This window comes from Poromitra crassiceps (genome assembly GCF_964638095.1).
Source record: "Poromitra crassiceps genome assembly, chromosome: 22".
Lineage (NCBI taxonomy): Eukaryota > Metazoa > Chordata > Actinopteri > Beryciformes > Melamphaidae > Poromitra > Poromitra crassiceps.
This window is the reverse complement of record NC_139647.1, coordinates 23,442,252-23,466,620: the sequence shown is the minus strand read 5'-3', so window position 1 is coordinate 23,466,620 and position 24,369 is coordinate 23,442,252. Positions and strand designations below refer to the sequence as shown.

The 24,369-nt window shown below is 42.6% G+C and overlaps 2 protein-coding genes across 3 annotated transcripts in view; one reads left to right on the top strand and one right to left on the bottom strand.

The window, feature by feature from the left end:
• Positions 1–380: 380 nt before the first annotated feature.
• kmo (kynurenine 3-monooxygenase) lies at positions 381–19,526 on the bottom strand (the record flags this gene model as incomplete). Its single annotated transcript, XM_083658615.1, has 15 exons — positions 381–521; positions 1,986–2,045; positions 2,137–2,238; positions 3,754–3,836; positions 4,383–4,440; positions 4,528–4,675; positions 7,011–7,132; positions 9,322–9,393; positions 9,532–9,697; positions 11,214–11,301; positions 14,305–14,353; positions 16,900–16,989; positions 18,720–18,817; positions 19,012–19,081; positions 19,455–19,526. 15 exons carry the CDS (start codon positions 19,524–19,526, stop codon positions 381–383), a joined length of 1,419 nt encoding a protein of 472 aa, XP_083514741.1.
• Positions 19,527–22,367: 2,841 nt separating this feature from the next.
• ide (insulin-degrading enzyme) overlaps positions 22,368–24,369 on the top strand; it is a 47,096-nt gene continuing 45,094 nt past the window's right edge. The window contains exons 1-3 of one of the 2 annotated variants that reach the window (XM_083658639.1): positions 22,425–22,475; positions 23,305–23,425; positions 23,736–23,920. In XM_083658639.1, coding sequence (XP_083514765.1) covers positions 23,397–23,425; positions 23,736–23,920 — 214 coding nt within the window. In that variant the 5' untranslated portion in view covers positions 22,425–22,475; positions 23,305–23,396. Of the gene's footprint in view, positions 22,476–23,304; positions 23,426–23,735; positions 23,921–24,369 lie in introns of both variants that reach the window. The other variant, XM_083658638.1, reaches the window with a different exon arrangement.

Genomic DNA, 24,369 nt, shown 5'->3' with positions numbered 1-24,369 from the left:
TGTCTGTCTATCTATCTATCTATCCCCATTCAAGTTAGCAGATGGCTCAGCCTATATAGGCTTAATCAGCATTGTGTGAACTCGTTTGGCAATGGCCTAGATATGTAAAAGTTCTGCACAAGATATCAGTCCAAAATATCGACTATGGGCAGCTTCTATTCAAAAATGTTTGTATCTTTACTGGCGTTCAGAAACCGGTATCATCAACCGCTAATGGAATTTTCCGTCACCGTGACTGGGCTGAGTTAGTATAATAACAATGTGACCAGCAGGGCCTTCACTGTGACAGAAAAGAATCAATCAAACTCTTAATTAATATTCTAATTAGGTCCTTTCAGTTTTTACTGTCCACCGCACAGATGGTGCGTTTTGCCAATTGCTCAGAAGGGTTTGACGGCCAGCAGCCTGTTCCACATTTTCTCAATGGGGATGTTGGACACATTGGGAGGGTTTTTAATCAGCAGGTAGGAGCCTCCCACCACAGTCCCTGCAGCACAGCACAGCAGGCCTCGGGTGATCACCTGTGAAAAGTACATTCAATGAAAGCTTGTAAAAAAAAAAAGTACGATTAATTTGACTGTCAAATTGTATAAAGAACAAAAAGTGGAACTCATTAACTCAAATCAACTCTCAATAACTGTCAAACTATTCATCATTCATCTAGTTTGACAGTTATTGAGAGTTGATTTGAGTTAATGAGTTATTAATTTGAGTTAGTGTGGACCAGTGATGTCACTGGTCCACACTTTAACACTCAATAACTGTCAAATTAAATGACAGACTTCAAAACAGTTTCCAGTTTTCTGATATACTACTGATGTTCTAATGATACAAAGCTGGTTGAAAATGGGCGGAGTGTTCCTTTAAGGATGTACTTGAGGTAGATCACTTATGCGTTAAAGCACATTACAACTACACACAAAATACTACCTTAACATGCATATGAATGAATCTGGTGTGACTGATTTGTGTGATATGTTCACGCGCTATGTTGCACACAGCAAATCCTACATGAGAAAATATGCAATTTATATTAACCCATTGATACCTGATGCAGCATTTGTGTGTGTATCCCTTTAAGACCGCAAACTGCGTCTTAAAGGGACACACACAAATGAGGGATATACATGCAAATGCTGCATCAGGTATCAATGGGTTAAAGAATAGTAGAACTATCCACTCCTCTTGTTCAAATAGTTATTTGGACAAAATGTAACCAAAATGGAATGTGGTAACAAAACTCTTTTTTTTATGTTTTCTCAATGCCTAATTTTGGGGAAACTCCTGCACATCAGCGTCATACAGCATACATATAATTTCTGTATTATAATGTGTTACTGAAGTACTGTCAGTTTGTAACATAGTCTAGAGTGTTCTATAATGGAATCATAATATGATTATCGTGTCCAAATACCTTATGATAAACACGTGCCACATACAGTAAAAAGATTCCAAGTCCCGCCCCCCAGAGGTAATTTTGCCCTTGGTCCACACATCCCTATGGTTTGAATAATCGACCAAAGACACTGTGACATGGTCCCTATCCATCCCACGATGCATCACTGCTGTAGATGGCATCAAGGTAGGTCACATCAGACAGTTTGACGCAGCGTCAAGGACGACTAACCAGCTCATCTACCGCCCAGCCTGAAAGAGCAACAACACTTCTCCATGTGGGGAGGGAGCTGTGAGCATAATGTGGCTGAAACAAATCAACAATGGTGGAATTCACTTTCCTGCTCTCTGATCTCTGATAATACTGCAACTTCAAGAGTGTGGGATTACACCAGTCAGATGTTCAAAGAAGGTATGAAAAAGTGTTAAGTGGGGGGGTCGAGTGAATTCATTTGCAGACACTTGACGGCCATATTGGCCAGGTCAGATCGTACTGTTAGGCGGGAGACTAGTGGATCCATGCTCAGACACCAGTGGCAGGCCTGACACAAGAGAAAATACATTTTCCCCATTTTCTCAAAGTGTCTCACTTTGTCTTGCCAGTGCCAGTGATTCACTGCTTCGTGGTACCTGGTCCTGGTGAAGGTGATCTAGAGAAAGAGAATGGCAGAAAATGAAACCTCTTTTCTGATAAATCTTAACAATATTCATCTTATTTTGTGTACTATAGGAAAAACTTGCCATTGTGTACAGAGGAATTATTGTCTTCGGCAAGAGGAAGTGGAGGATGTTATCGACATGCTTTCGGAAGAGGAACCATTTGGAGTTGACATGCGCTCGCATCTACGGAACAACAACAACACGTGCACATCTGTTAGTGAAGCAAAGCATCTGTCTACCTTCTAAGTTCACAGAATAAAATGGTACCATTGTTTTTCCATTTTTGAGATTTCAGCGAACATTTCTTCCTCAAAAACTATGCCCATTTCAACTCACTTCATTAGACAATTAAGATAAAAGCAGATGTTATTTTTCTACCCTCTCAAGCAGAAGTAGCCTACAGTGTCTGTGTGTGTGTGTGTGTGTGTGTGTGTCTGTGTGTGTGCCTGTGTGTGTGTGTGTGTCTGTGTGTGTGTGTGTGTGTGTGTGTGTGTGTGTGTGTGTGTGTGTGTGTGAGAGAGAGAGAGAGTGTGTGTGTGTGTGTGTGTGTGTGTGTGTGTGTGTGTGTGAGAGAGAGAGAGAGAGAGAGAGAGAGAGAGAGAGAGAGAGAGAGTGTGTGTGTGTGTGTGTGTGTGTGTGTGTGTGTGTGTGTGTGTGTGTGTGTGTGTGAGAGAGAGAGAGAGAGAGAGAGTGTGTGTGTGTGTGTGTGTGTGTGTGTGTGTGTGTGTGTGTGTGTGTGTCTGTGTGTGTGCCTGTGTGTGTGTGTGTGTCTGTGTGTGTGTGTGTGTGTGTGTGTGTGTGAGAGAGAGAGAGAGTGTGTGTGTGTGTGTGTGTGTGTGTGTGTGTGTGTGTGTGAGAGAGAGAGAGAGAGAGAGAGAGAGATAGAGAGAGAGAGAGTGTGTGTGTGTGTGTGTGTGTGTGTGTGTGTGTGTGTGTGTGTGTGTGTGTGTGTGTGTGTGTGTGTGTGTGTGTGTGTGTGCGCGTGCGCGCCCTTCAACAAAACCCTGCTGTTGTTGACAGCCACGTGTAAGATCTGTGAAGAATAACGAGACCAATTTGCTGGCATTGTGTGTGGCTGAATTGTACTGGCCAGATGGTTAGGGAGCTATCCACCTGTCAGATATGCTGGAGAGTGATAACATCCTGTTGATTGTAGCCGGCACAATTAGTCTGCCCCTATCCCCTAAGCCCAATCTTCTGTCTGTCTGTGCATGGCTCTGCCATACATACACCTGTTGTGGGCAGATTAAAAGTGGAAATCACAGTAAACACTTAACTTTAAATTAGATGCAAATAGATAGATGCAAAATAAGAGGAAGAATGTCTCAGGGTTTTGTCTTGGGCCAGTTCTTAGCACATTCACAGCGTGAATGGATCGCTCTCAATAAATCACTTGGGCTGGCACTGTGGGCAATAATTAGGAAGTTAATTAACAATTGAGCAGAGTAGCTACCCGGTGCGCAACTGACTGACACCGATGTCAATAAGCTGCTATGCTAAGCTCACATCTCATTACCTGGTCCATTCCATTACTATTGTTAAGGCCACTGCCTCTCAATTATCAGCATTTCTTGATTTCTGCCCTAATAACTCGAACCCACTCCAGCAGATCGATGCAGCAGTGCTTGAGTACAGAAGTGTGCGCACTGTGCAATACTAGGTGAAACTTCTCCTAAGAAACAGATAGATATGCATTACTTCGACATAGTTGTACATAGCCAGGTCTGCGATTGCATGGTCGTCTGGAACTCGCACTCTGGTGTACTCAGGCAGCACAGCACCTAAGGAAGGGAAAACAAACAAGTCTATTTATATTTACAGAAGATGAACCAAGTCGATAGGCCTAGAGACACTCTTATGTTGTTCTATCGCCAGATTCTTATTCTCTGTGAGGCCATTTACACCTGGCGTTAACATGCGTTTTCTGCCATCAGATTGCAATCAGATTGCAATCAGATTGTGCTTGACCACATTAACCTGATTCCATTTACACCTGGCGTTAACATGCGTTTTCTGCCATCAGATTGCAATCTGATGGCAGAAATGGTTGTCCACTCAATCCGCATAAAGATGCTGTATCCAGACACATTGCATTTACACTTGTGTTTAATGTGTACACGATGCATCACTGACCCCCTCCGGAAGTGGTTTGGCCCGATCAGATTGCAATCCTTCTTCAATGCGTTTTGGGTGTGTTTACACCTGGCATTTCAAGTGATAAAACACAATCTGATTGCAATCTGATCACAGAAAACGCATGTTAGCGCCAGGTGTAAATGGCCTCTGTGTGCCTCCTATAAATCTCAGCTCATGTAAAATATACTTACTGAAATCCTCCTTGAGCTGATCCAATATTTCATCGAAGACAATGCAGTCCTCAAAGCCCTGCACAATGAGAATGGATAGGTGAGTCTCCCACCCTGTCCTCTTCGCTATTTAATATTACTTATTCATCCCTTTCATATTACTTACGGCGTTCATCCCTTGCCCATAAAATGGCACCACTGCGTGGGCCGCGTCACCCATGAGGACACATTTGTCACCGATGTGATACGGGGAGCACTTGACAGACACCATGGCCTGCGCCGGCAATCGGAAATAATCCCTTTTGAGAGCTTCGCTACGAGGCACAACGGAAAACAAAACAAAACAATTACATGCATATCGCTGAGCTATTCATTTTGACAGTTATATTTTCCTCAACGCGGGTTCAGGCTTTGGTTTGCTGAAGTTAAAAGCGTCTTTTTAGATTTGCGAATGAACGAAGCCAAGATCTGCTCTGCCCTGGTGAGGCTAAACAACAGAACATTGGAAAGTAAACATGCGTTTAGCTATTTGTGCCCGGGTGCTCCAAATGAAGTCGACCCGATGGCTGCCCCAAATGAAGTCGATCCCCGGGAGGAAGTAAATTAATTACACACCTCAACTGTTTTTACAGCTCACGCCACCCCTATCAAGATTTTATTATGGCCCACAATATTGATTTCTTTCTGATCACTGAGTCATGGCTGAGGCCTGGTGATTTACTCCTGCTAAATGAAGCATTCCCCCATAAAGTTATTTTATCTCCAACAACCTAGGCTGTAGCCATTTTGTTTCAAAGCTCTTTTTGAAATCCTTACTTTTATAATTTATGAAGACACTGTGTGTGTTTGAATCTATAGACCTCCTAAATTTAATCCAGAATTGTTTTGCAATAATTATTTGATCACTTATAGTGGCGCAACACAATACAGTTATTATCCTTGGTGATTTTAATATACATGTCTGCTGTCCTACTTTATCAGTAACACTTTATAATAACGTTCAGTAGTAAGTCATTTATAAGCTATTAGTTGATGATTTTTAATTTACTAATGATTTGCTCATCATTTGTTCATGATTAACAAATGTGTATAGAGACAGGTTGGAATATAAATGCTTTGAATGACTTACAACTTAATCCTCTACAAATGTATATTCGCGTGTGATTAGTTCATCATTAGCTCATCATTAACTAATAGCTTATAAATGACTTACTGAACGTTATGATTGTAAGCTGTATGAATCTAAATTTTGCACAGTTCGTTACAGAGCCTAGTCATTCCAAGGGTCATACTCTTGATCTGGTGCTTTCTTGTGAGCAATCTGAAATTGTCAGACTTTCCTCCATTGGACCATAAAGCCGTGGTGCCAAGCTTTTCTGCCTGGTTGTTCTGGTGTGCCGGCAGTCCCTCATCTCTCTGCCTGGTTGTTCTGGTGTGCCGGCACTCCCTCATCTCTCTGCCGAGGAACCTACTGGAGTCATGAATTTTAACAGCACTTCTGCTATTGACAATTTCTAGGAGACAGAAACATATATGACGCATCCTCGCTTCTCTCCATTGGTTGCCTGTGAGTTTTAGAATTGATTTTAAGGCTACTAGCTACATTTTGGATGCTGGTTCTTTATAAGCCACAACACAGCCTACCTGATATCTTCAGGCAGGGATCTTCTAGTGATTCCTCATATACGCATCTTATTACCAAAAGTGACGGGGCCTTTTCGGTCGCAGCCCCTCAGCGGTAGGACTCCCTGCATCTTTGGCAACAAAACTGGTGTCATCTTCTAAATCACTTCTTAAGACATATTTTTACACAAAGGCTTAAAGTTTTATTGAATGTATTCCTTGTCCGCACCCCTTTTATACCTATGTTTTATCTCTGTTTTATGGTTTTATTGTTTTATGGTTTTGTTGCTTCATTGCTTCCTATTAGGAATGCACGATATATCGGCAATCATATCGGTATCGGCCGATGTTAGTCATTTTTTAACATATCGGTCATTTCGGTATCGGTCAGATGTTGCAATGTTAATATAAGTTATCATTATCAGCCAAATTCTTCACATTGATATGAAATAATGCAGTAAATCTATGATTTATGGGCTTTTCCAAAGGCTTTGCAAATAAAGAAATGCATAACTTTTTCAAATTCAGTGTTAACATGTGTTTTTCAGTATGTACAAAATGTGATGATCATAAAAATGTGGTTTTATACAGATCATATCGACATCGGTAAATATTGGTTATCGGCCATAACAGCAATGTTAATATCGGTTATCGGCATCGGCCAAAATTTTCATATCGGTGCATCCCTACTTCCTATCGTTTATTTTATTTTATGGAAAGCACTTTGTAACTTTGTTTTCGAAAAGTGCAATATAATTAAAACGTATTATCTCCCCGTTCACCTGCATCATACTGTTCGCCTCAAATTAAAACCTGCTCCTCCTCCGAGCCGTGTAACCGTAGGTCTGTAATTTCACACTTCACAGAGCACGGGTTATGGATGTGGAGCTGACAGCATGATGGAAATATAGAAGTGTTTCGAGGCTGGCTCGTCAAGTTAGATGGAGAGATGAACGGAGAAGAGGAGAAAAAAATCGAGCTAGAGAGAGAGATGGAGGAGGAATAGAGGGTGAGGAAGTCACTTACGCTCCTAATAGCGGTAGGGCGTCTGGGAAGTAATTTCTGAAAAATGCAAGGACTTCATCTCCAGTAGTGATCTTCTCAAACTCGTCAAAGGGCATGAATAGGGTGCAGGTGAACGTCTTGTCCTGAGATGGCGAGTGCACACAGTGCGTACAGTGAGCTTAGCTCTCATCACACACCTCTTGTCACGTCAAGTCAAATCAAGTCATCGTTATTTAGACAGCGCCTTAAAGGAACACTCCGCCCATTTTCAACCAGCTTTGTATCATTAGAACATCAGTAGTATATCAGAAAACTGTAAACGGTTTTGAAGTCTGTCATTTAATTTGACAGTTATTGAGTGTTAAAGTGTGGACCAGTGACATCACTGGTCCACACTAACTCAAATTAATAACTCATTAACTCAAATCAACTCTCAATAACTGTCAAACTAGATGAATGATGAATAGTTTGACAGTTATTGAGAGTTGATGTGAGTTAATTAATTATTAATTTGAGTTAGTGTGGACCAGTGATGTCACTGGTCCACACTTTAACACTCAATAACTGTCAAATTAAATGACAGACTTCAAAACAGTTTACAGTTTTCTGATATACTACTGATGTTCTAATGATACAAAGCTGGTTGAAAATGGGCGGAGTGTTCCTTTAAACACAGAACACTTGGTTACAATACAAAGTGCTTCACAACATTAGAAGAGCAAGAGAACAGAACAGAACACAAGATGAACAGCAGGTAAAACACATCAGTCACAATGAAAGGCCATAAAGTAAAAGTTATTTTTTCAATGGTAGTGCAACCTAATTAATTTGGGAAGGTTGTTCCAGAGTATAGGGCTGCGTTCACATGATTATTATGGATTCAGGATGTTTGCGAGTAGGGATGAAATGATAACCGGTTTAATGATAAACCGCGTGATAAAATTCCCTTATCATTAAAACCGTATTACCATGATTTCCGTGTTACCGTGGTTACACGGTAATTCTGTCCATCATCAACTAAAGTTAGCAACAGTCTACCAGACGCTGGCGCGCCGCCTCTGTGAAATGATTTCAGTGAGTGTGTCAGTACTTTTTGAATATTTCCAGCTCATTACAATACCGTGATGATAATGATAAGTGTGATAATTTTGGTCACTATAATTGGGATATCAAATTGTAATACCGTTTCATCTCTATTTGCAAGGTGATTTTTTTAGATGGATTTTCTTCTCCGGTGAGAACTGGGCCAAGCGAACCCGCCCGGCCCCTGGCGCGAGTGATGGATGAAAGTGAAGTGATGGTGTGGGCGTGCCATTATCTGCCCAGTTGGCCGGTGTCATCCATCAACATCAGGACCATCATCCCTAAGGGCCTTTTAGTCGTGTCACTGTTACCATGGCATCTCCACGGCAGCCAGGGTGTTTTTCACAGGAACCTAATGCATCCCCGGGCCGTGGGGTTCATGTGAATGACAGCGCTAATGCACTCCAACGTCAGCTAGCTGCCTTAACCTGGTCTCACTATACAGAGAGGCAAAGTGTTGTGCTGACTCAGCCAGGCAGAAAAAAATCATTATGAGATTAAGAATGAAAGGAGAGAGAGAGAGAGAGAGAGAGAGAGAGAGAGATAACACTAACATGAATGAGAGAGGGGCAGAGAGGATAACAGGTAGACACTGAGATAGAGAGCAAGGATTCAAAGTTAATTGGACCAGTGGTTAGATTAAAAGTTAATTGGACAGTGGTTAGATTCAAAGTTAATTGGACAGTGGTTAGATTCAAAGTTAATTGGACAGTGGTTAACGGTGTTGCTGTGTGAAACGTACGCTGGACCTCAGGCAGCCGAGACATTTGCAGACGAAGGATTGTGATGAGTAAGCCTGTACTGGCTTGAGGGATTTCATTGAGGCGAGGTGGGGCACTAAGCCGATAGGCCGATATCAGACTGAATTGTCACATGGTTACACTCCATTTCCTTCTTCAAGCAAGTCGACTTGGTGGAGTGGGGCGGATTTAAATCTCTGGACGCCGGCCAACTAAGCTGTGCAGCGAGGGGGGGGTCTGCAGATGAGCATAATTAACCGTACAGCTGCATCTGCATGCGTTTAGAAATGAGAGAAATGTCTGCAGCACCGTTGCTCCTAAAGGCATTTCGATCACATCATAGACCTTCTTCAGGTTACGCTTTTGTCACATTTTTGTAACTCTCACAGCTGGTATTTGCCAAATATAAGCAATGACATCAAAAGTAAACCTTACCTACAACTTGGAATATGTAGTTTGTTTGTAGCTGCAGAAAACAGGACATAAGCAAAGACAATATTCACACTCACCAAGTTGGGCAAGGCGATCATCATGAACGTGTTTCGTGGCCAGATGTGCAGATAATTCGGCTTCATGGCAAACTGGGGGGGGGGGGGGCAGTAAACAATAACACATTATGTTGGTGCCTGCAAATGCTGAACAACACTAAGGGCATCTTCACTACAGTGAAGGGAGGTGGCGGGGGTAACAGGATAGCACCAGGGCAGCAGAGGACTGACCTCTCCATTGATGGGTGGCATGGTGAGCTCCAGGTAGCCGTGGGGGATGTAGGTCTGGCTGTAGTTGAAGCGGCTGCGTCGGAGGAACTGCTTGCGGACGGCGGAGAAGGCTCCGTCACAGCCTACGATCAGGTCTGCCTTGATCTCCTCCATGGTCCCATCAGGCCTGAGAAACATCCCAGTGCCATGACAAATTGCACAATACATATTTGTGCAACAGAGAATCATACCACTTTCTTCTTCGTATACAAATGTATTCATTGATTTACTCCATCGTCACACTCATACTGTATGAGAGCATTGTAAAATGTGTGGTCCCTGCTGTGAGTGAGTGAGGGATTCTAGAGTTCTAACGATAATCTATGAATGATGTTGATGGGAAAACTGCTGCACTCCATGGGGCCACAGAAGAGGTAAGGTCATGTGAGGTTTCTACTTTGGCTTCTAGTCCTGATGTGTGAGCCCACCTCCCTCCACTGAGCTTTAGACTCTGATTTTAGCTGCTCATTTTCATGCCTATAGTTTGAGGAAAATGTGGAAACGATGGGTGCCCCAGGCTATCAGGGCTCGAGTCAGGCTTGGGGTGGTTCTTCTGACTGGAGCCGCACGGTGGAACGACTCTTACTCAGACTTGGCCTAATTCATGTTCTACACTGCAGATTTGGGGTGCTCCTTTGCCAGTGCACAGGTTCACTCAAAGCCTTGGCTTTTTTTTTCCTACCACTGCACAGCACTTAGATCAAAGTCTGGATGAGGCCTTTACCTGGACGTACCTGAACTACTCTCTGTGGTGTAATCAAGAATAATAGGTACCAAAGGGATGTACATAAGGATGTCTTTACATAATCTGTACAGATGCAAATATGAGTGTCCATGAATTTTGCTATATAATGTGGGAGAATGAGGGTGGATGCACACAGCAGTGAACAGTCAAACTGTCAATTGACCAACAGCAATTAATTAATCAATGCACTCCGCCACTGAGGCAATCATGTGTAGTGACTGACTCGTTCTAATCCACAATTTAAGCTAGGCTCATTTTACAGCCTCAATAAATCAAAACACAAAACATTACCGTTGACAACGTAAACATCTAATGGATTTCCGCACGGTTTAGATAAGCCTAAATTCAATAAAAGAGTGTGCAATCAAATGAAACAGGCCTTATGCCACATGCTGTGTTAATAATTCACTTTGCGACTATTCCCACCACTAAAATGACCCGGAGGCGTTAATTGGTGTCTAAATTGTGTGTGAAATTTACATCGAGGCCACTCAGTTACAGAGCTACTAAAACGACATGCACACAGGGGGCTTAAAGGCAACACGTTTATCCCCATGCGAGACCGTATACAGGCAGGCAGTTAAATATATATGCACAAGGCCACATGTGTTTACATGCAGGAGCACACACAGAACAGAATCGATAAAGTGGGCGTTAAATCAAGGCACCCTAAGGGGAAATTATCCTCTTCAATTATCCTCTGTATACTTAATACCGTGTAGTAGGCTGGCCTGTGTGTGCGTGTGTCTGTGTGTGTGTGTGTGTGTGTGTGTGTGTGTGTGTGTGTGTGTGTGTGTGTGTGTGTGTGTGTGCGTGTGTGCGCGCGTGCGCGTGCGTTCGTGTGCGCACGCGTGTACTGTGTGGGTGCTGCACATGTGTGAGATCGGTAACTATTTACCTGACAAAGGTCATTAGCCCTGTTTCAGGACTCCAGTCCTGCAGTTTGTGGTCAAAGTTCATCTTTGTATTTGGGTATGTCTCTGCCTCTTTGAGCAAGAGAAAGGAAAGCAAAAAAAGACATAGCGACGGTTTGTTATGACATGCGGTACGTATCTTGTAAAAGAAACACAGGGAACCTTCACAATCCTATTAAAATTGAGCAAAGGATCTGATTAAAGGGTAATTACAAAGACACTGATTAAATTGTAATTACAAAAAAAAGGGAACACAGCAGTCAATGTATGCTGTTTTGTGAAAGTTCTTCATCTCAAGGCTCTTTCTGATGAGAGAGAAGGCTTTGCAATCAGGTCTCTTAAAGGAACACTCCGCCCATTTTCAACCAGCTTTGTATCATTAGAACATCAGTAGTATATCAGAAAACTGTAAACGGTTTTGAAGTCTGTCATTTAATTTGACAGGTATTGAGTGTTAAAGTGTGGACCAGTGACATCACTGGTCCACACTAACTCAAATTAATAACTCATTAACTCAAATCAACTCTCAATAACTGTCAAACTAGATGAATGATGCATAGTTTGACAGTTATTGAGAGTTGATTTGAGTTAATGAGTTATTAATTTGAGTTAGTCCACACTTTAATACTCAATAACTGTCAAATTAAATGACAGACTTCAAAACCGTTTACAGTTTTCTGATATACTACTGATGTTCTAATGATACAAAGCTGGTTGAAAATGGGCGGAGTGTTCCTTTAAGGGCAAAAAGACGAGCAAATCCCGCTGATGACTGAGACTTTAGAGACTTGTGAGAAGTTCTGTAAAACACAGATCTGCACTCGGGTCAAGGCTCAGCTCAGTAGCGAACAACCAAGTTTGGGCCAATTCGTGGAAAGAAAGACAGTCGTAGGTAGGCCTGTGTTTGTCCCTGTTTCAGCTTTCAAGTTTATGCATCACATACTCAGTATGTAATGGCAGAACAGACTTGAAACTTGATTTAGAAGGCATTTGCATGACCTAAATAAGAATTTACCAGTAGTGTGTTATACGTGAACTTGGCTTGTTCTGACATAAATTGACACCGGTATGGGAAGGTGAGCTTAGAAGAGACAGCAATATAATCTTTACAGCCCTGATCAATGCCAGTTCTTACTCAATCAAACTGGCAGTACTGTTAGTTAGGAAAAGTGCACCATGTAAACTTCAAATTGCAAAACTTTAATTCCAGTGATGTTACGACATTAAGTGTTCGGCTTGAGCAGAGATGGGAAGTAACAAGTACAAATACTTTGTTACTGTACTTACAGTAAGTAGGATTTTCAGGTATCTGTACTTTACTGAGTATTTCTTTTTCTGACAACTTTTTACTTTTACTCCCTACATTTTAACAGAAATATCTGTACTTTCTACTCCTTACATTTTCAAAACAAGCTAGCTTGGTTTTAATCCATGACAGACAGAAATTATGCAACATTGTTTGTCTGTTTCTCTCTCTTGTCACACATCCAAAACAAGACAATAAGGCGTGGCCAATGATGTCACAAATAAATCACTGATGATGTCACAGATGATGTCATCAGTGATGTCACTCGAGCAATTGCCATGTCGTAACTCGGGCATAGTGATGTCATCAATGGGTGATGTTATCAGTGATGTCACTCGAGAATTGTGATGTCATCAGTGAGCGATGTCATAATGTTATGCTATTACACAACGTCATGATGTCATAATGTTATGATGACATTATGATGTCATGATGTCATAATGTCCTTATGTTTGAAGTCATGTGGTACAGTGACACACTTATGTTTGAAGTCATGTGGTACAGTGACACATCTGAAGGAATGGCTGTTCGAGCAGGGCATGATATTGACAGGCGGTTCCACGATGCTGTCGAGGCCGGAGACCTGGACAAGCTGAGGACCCTGCTGAAGAAAGAATGCTTCAGAAGGCAGATCAATGAGAAGTGTTTTTTTAGCAGTGGTATTGGGTGGTGGACCCCTCTAGGGCTCGCAGCCAACTTGGATTATGCTGCCTGTGTGGACTACCTGATCACCCAGGGAGCCCAGGTAGACCTAGCTGATGGGTATGACGGGACGCCTCTCTACTATGCTGTGCACAACGATCACTTAGACTGCGTCCGGATCCTCCTGGAAGCCGGGGCCAACCCCAACAGAAGAAGCAACTCATACAACCTGGTCTGTTGGGCTGCCCGGCATGGATGGCTGGACATGCTGCAGGAACTCATCAGGTTCCGTGCTGCTGTTCCTGTTGACATCGACGGCAATCACACCCTCATGAACTCTCCTCTCTACGCCGCCTGCATCCACCTGGACTGCTTCCGCCTGCTGCTCCAGGCCGCTGGCGTTCTGACCCGTGACGTGGCTTCTCGCCTGCTGGAGATGGTGCTGTATGACAGGTGCCAGGCCGCCTTTGTCCAGCTGCTCCTGGACCACGGCGCTGACCCGGCCCTGGTGAGGGAGCAGGTACAGCTGGAGGAGAGGGCAAATCCCGAGGCTCTCAGGGTCTTTCTGGAGGCAAAGAGATGTCCTCGCAGTCTGGCCCACGTGTGTCGGATCCAGATCCGCCAAGCGCTGGGCACACATCGCCTGAACCAAGTCCACTCTCTACCACTAACACGAGTGATGAAGGACTTCGTGCTCTACCAAAACTGACTTGACGGACTGTTAATGTATTTATTTTCATTTCCTAGATTTAGTTCTTCAGTGACTGTTTCAAACAAATCCAGGAGCAGAGATTATATACCATCAGCATACACCACCTGTAGCCAATCCTACTACTATCATTGGAGAGTGATGATTGGAGTGTGTCCGTCCGTGTGTGCTTGGTTCATCACATCCAGAGTCAGAGTTTTGCTTTTATACTTGATTACATTTCAGCGCCTCTATTTTTTTTTTTACTTTTACTTGAATAAACAAGTTGAATCAGTTCTTCTACTTTTACCAGTCTTTTTTTAGACAAGTAACTGTGTACTTCTACTTAAGTAAAGAATGTTTGTGTACTACTTTGAGGTGAAAAGTGTTAGATCTCTGAACCACCCAGGAAATAGGAAATTGTTATTGATGGTCCTACCTGTTAGCAGCTCTTTGTTGAGGTTGGCTCTGTCTACTGACAAGATGTACTGAAATGAGAAAAGTCTGTTAGCTTGGAAGGCAGTCCAAAGCTAAAAGGTACGGCAATTTCAAAAACAACTCTTAACACTTTCATAAGTGAGTTTTAAAGAGGGAAGAAGAAGCTTCTGGGATTTTTGGCTTTTGTCTCAACTCATACATATGGATTAGCATGGATTAGCATTAGCATTATGATGTGACCATTGACTGTATGACAATTAACAATTCACTACGCCGTTCATCCTCCGGTGCACCTTTGAGTCACTTTAGCTTACCTGCTTGATCTCTGTGTGACAGTGCGTGTGTGTGTGTGTGTGTGTGTGTGTGTGTGTGTGTGTGTGTGTGTGTGTGTGTGTGTGTGTGTGTGTGTGTGTGTGTGTGTGCACGCGCGTGTGTGCTTGAGTGCAGGCTGCATGGCTGTGATCACTGATACCCACAAGCTGCACAATAAATATTTCATCTGCAAACTGATACAGTACAGGAGGGAATTCATGTTTACCTACTAATGCATTTCCTCTTCTGCAAGGACCTGATAGTCCTGAGCTTTTAGGAAGGTCTTTCTTTTCAGCATCGTACCCTGAAACACTGACTGACAGCACTTCAGTTGGGCTCTAAATAAAACTCTATTGAAGGTACAATCTAGTAGTCGTCTTGATTGGGTACTGATGTTAGTTTTGTCATATGTCATATATCTACTATCTGTCTTTTTGTCTCTGTGATTTTCTGAAGTCTAATGATTTCTTCTCTGCTGCTTTTCCTGCCTTGTTCACCTTATGTTCCAACACAGGGCTCAGCCAGTGACTTCCTATTGTGTTGACACTTCCTGTGTGACAGTACAGTACTAGTGAGCAGGTAAAACAGACGGTGTTTTGAACAGGAAGTCATAACACAACTGGGTCAAGTGGGCGGAGCTACATAAGGTGAATATAGGATCAGCCCAACAAAAAAACAAATACTAGACAGTTGTCCTGAAATACGTGGCGGTGTGGTCTCCCAGCATGGCCACTACGGGGTCTAGAATGCTTTTGAAAAGCCTCTATTGCTTCAAAACTTGATTTAACATCACAATATTTTCTCATCTTGATTGACCTCATTCTGGGTCTCTCCGATTAATGCCCATGAATCTGTTGTATGCGTCAGCCCTCTTAGGGACTTTCAATGTTTGTGGGATTTTACCTTTAATTATAATGTCCCCCATCAGTGTCATTTTTTTAATGCTGGGACACAGTGCAAAGACGAATCATCGCAAGTCTTGGATTTAATTGCATGGGGGACCGGGGACATGGAGGGACTTCAAAAAGTTGCTCAAGGCAGCTTTGGATGTGGCAGCTCCAAATGGCAGTGAGAGGAAACTTAAGTTAAGTTAAGTTAAGTTAAGTTAAGTTAAGTTAAGTTAAGTTAAAGTTAAGTTAAAAACTTAACTGTTTGAAAAACTGGAGCTTCAATTCCAAGACATTTTGCAAGGTGATATGTCAGTAAACTTCCTGTGTGCGCAGAGAAATATCCATACATCTGAATATAATTTGGGCAAATTTACAACATCTCAATTATGGGGATGACATGTTCTTTATTGCAGCCGCGCTTTGTGATTTAGCCTGATAAGACAGGTGTATTTTTTGCCTAGTGCCAACTGAGGGAGCCTAAAGGGAGCACAGGTGCATGCAGGAGCTTTACTGCAGGTGACAGCATGACACTTATTACAGAAATACTGCGTAGATTGTGAGTGTACTTCTAAATATGTCTACAAACACCCCCCCCCTCCCCAAGGACCTGCTGGTGCTGCAGGTTAGTTAACAGCTGGCCTTACATGAGCCCGAGTTTCTCTGAAACGGTGTCACGTTTTCGGTGATGGCATAACTTGAACTTTCGCTCTAGGTTATAGTAATAATGATTAACAGTGTGTGTGTGTGTGTGTGTGTGTGTGTGTGTGTGTGTGTGCGTGTGTGTGTGCGTGTGTGTGTGTGTGTGTGTGTGTGTGTGTGTGTCTTCCTGTGTTGGAGCAATAGGCTTTGTCCAACTGAGCATGCTCTTGTTACCATGTGTCATTTCTATGGGCAGAGAGAGAGAGAGAAAGACCTGTTCTGCATTTTTGTTCATTCCTCATTCTCTGACCCAGTGTCTCATGTTTTTGTTGTCATTTTAGATACTGACGAGTAACCAGAGAAATGTCTACATTCAGAGACAAAGTAGCTAAAGCCTTAAGTGGATTTGAGCTTTTCTTTTCTGGAGCCATAGTCAAATCATACAAGGAGAATCAGTCAAAATTAACAGGTTAAGAAAATACTGCACAACAAATGGCTCGATTCAAGGGCTAACTGTACCCCAACTTGTCAGTAAGACAACTACTGTAGACTTTCATTATAGTCGTACTTTAGTAGGTTGAGACATTGTTTAGTTAGTTGCTTTACGAATAATGTGTTGTATGAATTTTTCATGGGAAATAATTAGCATACATGTGTCTCTTGCAACACAGCGATATTTGAATATAACCATACGATACAATACCACAATAGCTAAAGTGGTTGGGGAACGATGATTCGACTGATGGCAGAATTACCTGTCCTTTTTTTCCATAAGGGATCGGGGTCTGTTTCCCGTCCAGAGAATGGATCATTCTTGCACGCATGGGGATTCCCTTGGTGATAATCTGAGGGACAAAACAGAATAAAGGCAAAGTATTGTCACAATTATCACGTGAGGGAAATAATTTAGTTCTGCATAATGTCATACTTTTGCATGAACAAAGTTTTCAGTCACAGATCACAGTCTGTAAAGGTTATAATATTGGGAAAAGTGGGTATCATGTCCCGGCCTAGACTGTGTCCGTGGGCATAGTCCATTTCATCTCCCAGTTTAGCTGCCCTTGAACGTTTATTTGAAAAGCTAGCAAAGCAAGCCCCGTCCTATCATGCTGAAAAGTCATGCAAGTGTAAAACTAAGTGTCTGAGTTTCCAGGCGTGCATAAAGTGTGCATAACATGTGCATAACATGTGTGTAACATGTGCATAACATGTGCATGACATGTGCATGACATGTGCGTAACATGTGCATAACATGTGCATAACATGTGCATGACATGTGCATAACATGTGCATGCCATGTGCATAACATGTGCATAACATGTGCATAACATGTGCATGACATGTGCATAACATGTGCATGACATGTGCATAACATGTGCATGACATGTGCATAACATGCGCATGACATGTGCATGACATGCGCATGACATGTGCATGACATGTGCATGACATGTGCATGACATGTGCATGACATGTGCATGACATGTGCATGACATGTGCATGACATGTGCATGACATGTGCATGACATGTGCATGACATGTGCTTAACATGTGCATGACATGTGCATGACATGTGCATGACATGTGCATGACATGTGCATGACATGTGCATGACATGTGCATGACATGTGCATAACATGTGCATGACGTGTGCATGACGTGTGCATGACGTGTGCATGACGTGTGCATGACGTGTGCATGACGTGTGCATGACGTGTGCATGACGTGTGCATGACGTGTGCATGACATGTGCATAACATGTGCATAACATGTGCATGACATGTGCATAACATGTGCATAACATGTGCATGACATGTGCATGACATGTGCATGACATGTGCATGACATGTGCATAACATGTGCGTGACATGTGCATGACATGTGCATAACATGTGCATAACATGTGCATAACATGTGCGGTGCAGCTGCAGCAAATGTGGACCAATAAAAAAAGATGGTAATTGCTGACTTCAGTCAGAACACAACATCTGGGCGGGACAGCAGGCAAAGAGGGCAGGGTGGAAGGATTCCCTGGGGGCACGGGCACACCTTTAATATTTCATCATTAGGAATGCAGCTAAACAAAAAAATCGGATTACCATCCGCTTGCTTCTACTTTGGTCTCTGATGTGTTGCTTGAGACGAGGATTTAGAGCAGGGGCAGGTTTAGCATAGTGGAGGGTGTAGTAGGAGACGGGTATAGTGTACACCCAACTTCTTCTTTGCATTTAGAATATACCCACCTATCAGACCAATACACCGGAGGCTACTTTACACTTTACAATATGCCTACACATTGACCCATTCATACACCGATGGTGGCAAGTTACCACGTAGGGTGCTGGCGCAGCCATCGGGAGAAATTTGGGGTTCAGTATCTTGACACTTCGACACGCAGACTAGAGGAGCCAGGGGGATCGAACCACCGACCTCTTTTATCCAAAGCGATTAATGGACAACCGGCCACAGATGCGAAGGATCACCATGCCATCATGCCCCCCCCTTCCAGCAGCATTGTCCTAACCCTCACCTTATCACCACTGGCAGAACTGGGAGCACAAAGAAGCTGACGTACCTTCTCTTCCATCCCCACGTGCTTCAGAGCCTGCCGGCCCCTGTGGGACAGGGCAAGGTTGATGCTCCTTCCCCTCACAATTTTGGCCTGGCGGATATCTGACCAAAATCACAGACTAAATATTCAAATGTGATCTCTTCATTGAAAGGGTAATATTTCTTCCTACCTGTGTGTGTATTTGCCCTGAATTATTGTTCTCCTGGGATTTATATCCTGCATGGGAACAATATAAAACTACATGGCGACAGTGTTGCTTACTTGGAGAAACGTTCAAGGCAGCTTTGAATATTACCTTCTCGAGATTCAAAGACTTCCACTTCGAAACCTCTTTTGGCAAAGAAGCAGGCGTTCAATGCACCAACCTAAAGGGTGATTGAATGAGTGCAATACTGTAAATAATATCTTGCCAGAATCAGATCTGTATCACACCAAACATCAATTTCTTACTAACTAAACATTAAACAACTAAACATCTTATTAACTAAACAACAATACTAGATGTGCAAGGTGCGATGTGCAACTGGTGGCCTATAATATTACTGAAATCCTATTGGTATTAAGTTATATTACTGAGTTACTGCTAAAAGTATTACATGTAATATGTTACTTTTGTAATGGGTTACCCCCAACACTGTTATTAGCATACTGCCCAACACTCTTTTGTAATTTTTTTCTACATGTCACGAGATCAACGGACAGACAGATCAACAGATAAAACGTTCACTTCCTTCTTACCAAACCACCTCCCACGACAGCCACTACTTTTTGGACTTTTCTGTTGGTCGGTCTGCTGGTTGTGTCCTCCATTGTGTGAAGTGCTGTCTGTCCCTGGCAGGCTGTCCAAAGCACTGGCTGTCTGTCCCTGGCAGGCTGTCCCAATCACTGCCTGTCAGTGTCACAGTGATTTAGAAAGGCAGTATCTTTCTCTTCATAGTGGAAGCTAGCTGGAGAAGATTTGAAGGAGGAGGAGCAAAGTGCTTTTACATTTCTCAAATCCAGTTATCTTTTCACTGCAAACAACACTCACAGATAACTGAGAATTTCCAAACAGCTGACAACCCTGTGTGTGTGTGTGTGTGTGTGTGTGTGTGTGTGTGTGTGTGTGTGTGTGTTTGTGTGTGTGTGTGCATGCATGTGTGTGTGTGTGTGTGTGTGTGAGAGAGAGAGAGAGAGAGAGAGAGAGAGAGAGAGAGAATTTCGATGGCCTAAACAAGTTAATTATTGTTCTTAACATTACACAAACCAGCTCAGTGATGTGCTACAACAGTAACAGTGTCGTATAACTTTTACAATTGAAGTTATAGTTATATATAGCTAGCCTAGGTAAACCCAGCCCCCACGTGACCTGCTCTCTCAGTTCCCAGTCACTAGCTTACTAGTCACCTTGTGACTGTAAGCAGGGTGAGCCTGAGAGCAGGTCACTGGGGGCTGGGTTTACCCAGGCTAATATATAGCTACAGTGACCAGTCAAAAGGCATCCGTTTCCCGCGGTAGTCCCCCATGTTGGTGATAATTAGGTGTCATTCTATCACATTATTGATTGATTGATTGATTATTTTATTTGGTCTCCCTAAGGAGAAACTTGTTGTGGACGACAAGCTCAAGCTGCAGCATACAGATAACAGTAGCAGTGATACATACAGAAACACCAGCCCATCACCATGGGCATCAACACATCTACTATAACATAAAATTTATCATGACAGTTATCATGACATGTGACATCATTATGATAGCATAGAAATGGCAGAAGTAGGCTTTTCACCTTCTAGGTGCTATAGGCCAGGGATGCTCACAAGTCATTTTTTGCAAGTCCAAGTCAAGTCTCAAGTCTCTATGGATGAGCGTTCTATCATCTGCTACATGCCATCCAGTCTGCTTAGAACACTGCAGAGCTAAAACTAAGGAATTCAAAGCATGCACTGTATTATCCTCACTCCTATCTATTAGAATACAGTAGCAGCAATCATTAGAGATGACATTAGTTGACATTTCCTTCAAGTTAATGCACCAAAACAAAAAGATAAAATAAAGAAAAATAAAGATTGTTCACAAGTCCCAAACCTTCAAGTCAAAGTCAAGTCTCAAGTCTTTGAGGACGAGTCTCAAGTCAAGTCTCAAGTCACTGTGTGTGTGACTTAAGTGCGACCCAAGTCCAAGTCCCCATCTCTGCTATAGGCTACTCCCAGATTTGTAATGACAGAGCCATGCCATGATGCCAATATGATGGAAATTGTAGAAAAGCAAAAGAACAAGCCTAACAGAAAAGTACATATCAAATTAGACTACTGCTCTCAGAGAGCAATGCGAGTATGTGTGTAGTCACTACGTCTAGGCTAACCCAATGGTTCCCAAAGTGGGTCCCATGTCCATGGGATTCGTAAAATTATAAATAAATAAATGCAGAAATAGTATCCACTGGCTTTTTTTTTTAAAGCTGGCAAATTTTTAAAGGTAGAATGGAGATGTGTGTATTATATGAAACATAAGATCTAATGCATCCATTGGTACCAACTATATCATGCTAGCTTGTCTGAAAGGCAGATAAATAAGGGCAGTTAGGCAAAAGTTTGGAGAGGGAATGACCATTTTCAAAGAAGTCTGACCTTTCACATCAAGATATCTGAATGAGAATGGGTTCTCTGGGTACTCATGAGTCTCCCCGTTACCGACATGCCTCCTTTATGCTAATCCAAAGCAGTCATTTTAAATGTAAGACCATAATTACTATTACTATTTAAGACTGTTATAACTTGTTATGATTTGTTCAGAGCTTTCTGACAATGATTTGAATAAGGAGCATTATTTTAAAGTTAAAGCACTTACTGAAAGTTAGCTTTAGACTGGTCGTTCTACCACACAACCCTCTTGTTGTGTGGTGATCATATTGAAGTGTGTTTCTGTTTATCTATGAAACGTTTCAACCTAAATACTTCAGACCTGTTTGAAACAGGTCTGAACTAGGCTATTTAGGTTGACAATCAATGGGTAAACTACTCACCTTGGATAGTTTACCCACCTGTGCAATTCTCTATAGTCAAGCAAAGGTAATAAAAATAGCTGACCATTTAGTGATTAATATAGATAACATGAATAGGCTACTTCATATTTAACTTGCTCCTGAAACCTGGTACCTCTTAGCCTTAACAAGTGCATCACATTGGATTGAAGGACTTCTCAGTGCAATTATCACACTTTGCAAAGTCATCCTTTGGGCCGGATTGGACCCTTTGGGGGGCCGGATCTGGCCCCCGGGCCGCATGTTTGACACCCCTGCAAGGGGTCCCTGCCTGGCCGCAAAAAGCTTGGGAACCCCTGGCCTCGCCTACTCGAACTTTGTCTCCATCTGCTGGCCACTGGCCATGCAACGACTTGTATGCAATGACAGAGTGCTACACTGAACGTCAATCGAAAACCACACGACGCAGGCCAACTAGTCGATTTCAGAACCAAGCAACACTTTTTCATACACACAAATGATCTCGTGCTAGTCCACAGTAACTCTCAATATTGGGCTACTGATACGTTTTGTGTGATCAAACATGAATCACTGAATTAATTATAGAACGAACGAATGTCATGTTGGTTTATGCTGTGTTCTGTCTTCGACTATATTTGTCTGTTCCAACATGGCGCAGTAAAAGCCGTTTGTTTTTCATGGCTCCGAAGTATGTTTCAGTGCACTAACCGATCAGCCCAGTTTACGAGGTATCTCAAGTCAGCAGGGAGCATTTTCTACATTAAACCAGATTTTAGGTAAGTTAGGGTTAGTTAAGTGTTGTCAGGCAAATCTCCTGGCGTGTTCTAAAGTATTAATTTAATTATTGTTATACTTACTAAGCAAGCTCGCTAGCTAACGTTACTGCTCTAAACATTAGCCACTTGACCCCCCGGCTAATATTGACAACTGACTAACATTAGCTAAACTGCTAGCTGCTAGTTAACGTACATAGGGATACAACCTGTCTAATATCTTCCATGTAGTTAAGGTTACAATGTGCGGATGAAGCATAGCGTTAATCACATGAGTAACGTTAGATTGCACTGGCCAACCCGATTGTAACGTTCATTTGGCTCACTTTTTGGTGTGCGTTGCTAGCTAGCCGAGTAGCTAGCTGAACGCTAATTTCCCTGCTGCTCGTAGGATTATTTATGTCCTTTGCGGGTAACGTTAATTTATCTCTGCTTACGGCGTTACTTCATACAAGTCGATAGTAACCTACGTTAGTTGCGGACGCAGCTAACGCTAGCTAGAAAAGAAGAAAGTTAGCTTAACAGCTGTTACAGCGAGCTAACGTTGCGTGTTAGAGCTTGGAATTGCAATTGGTTAATTGGCGTTAGCCGTATTTGTGAGCAGCTGTTTAAATTCGCTGTTTAATGCGAGATCGCATAGCTAAATATAACAACGTTATTATGTATTTTTGTCAGCAAAGGTGAGCTCCATCAATAAACAATGGCATTAGCCTTGATCCAGGACCCTACGACAATCGATTACCAAAGGGTGCTGTATCAGGGCTACAGTGGCATGCGAGTTAGCCTAACAGCAAATGCTCTCATACTCTCATATATAGTGATTTGTTGCCAGGTGTATGGCCTTGGTCCAGAGTTTGGCTGAATGTCCTGTACATCTGCTCAACCCCCGAAGGACAGTCTGTAAACCTCAGTGAGGGCTCTGCCATGAGTTGGGGCCTAAAGTTGGTAATAGTGTATGTATCTGTATGTGTCAGTCTGTCTGTTAGTGTTAGATTATTTATCAATTGTTAAAAAAAAAAATCACCTATCACTTTTGTCCTCAACGCATGCTGCACCCTTCCAAAAAGCAACATCACTTTGGGCAACTTTTAAAAGAGTTGCCCACAATGCTAAAATGTATTATAAAAGGACCATGTTGTCTATTCTAAAATCAAGACAGAGTATGAACAGGGCACGACAGAGTAGACATCCTTGGCTATCCACCCTACAACAGAGTGTCATGACGATGGCTTTACATTAATATTTGACCCCCTCTTCCTGCAGGCTCGTGTCATCCCTGCCCCTCAGAATGACCGACCCGGCTGTGAAGAGGGTGGTGAGCGACATCGTTCGCTCTCCCGAGGACAAGCGGGTTTACAGGGGCCTGGAGTTTACCAATGGCCTGAGGGCCGTGCTCATCAGTGACCCAACAACAGACAAATCCTCAGCAGCTTTGGACGTCCACATAGGTAAAAGCTCTTTCATCCCCGTCATCTCGACAGGTGATCGAGTAGCCGTTCATTTGATGGCTTCCCTCCTCATGGGGTTCCTTCTCATGCAGGTCTGGAAAGTATGGTGTGTGGGGGGGGGGGGGGGGGGGATCTAGACAATTTCCCGACCTTTCAGTTGTGGAAAAATGTGAAATAATCTTAATAATGTTTGGGAAAAGTGTGGGAGTTCTATACGACCCACCAAGCATCGGTACTGTATTATGATCAAATGGGTAAAACTAAACCGATAAATTGGCAAAATCCAAAAGTATGGAATTTTAAAATGTGTAAGAATCTTGCTTGCAATCTGTGGATTGTCCTCTTTCCCCGCTCTGTTATTCCTTTAATTATTCAAAGCATGTCAATATTTGCGTTATCTCCCCATCTTTTCTGTGTATGTATTCCTCCCCACTGACTATGTTAATATG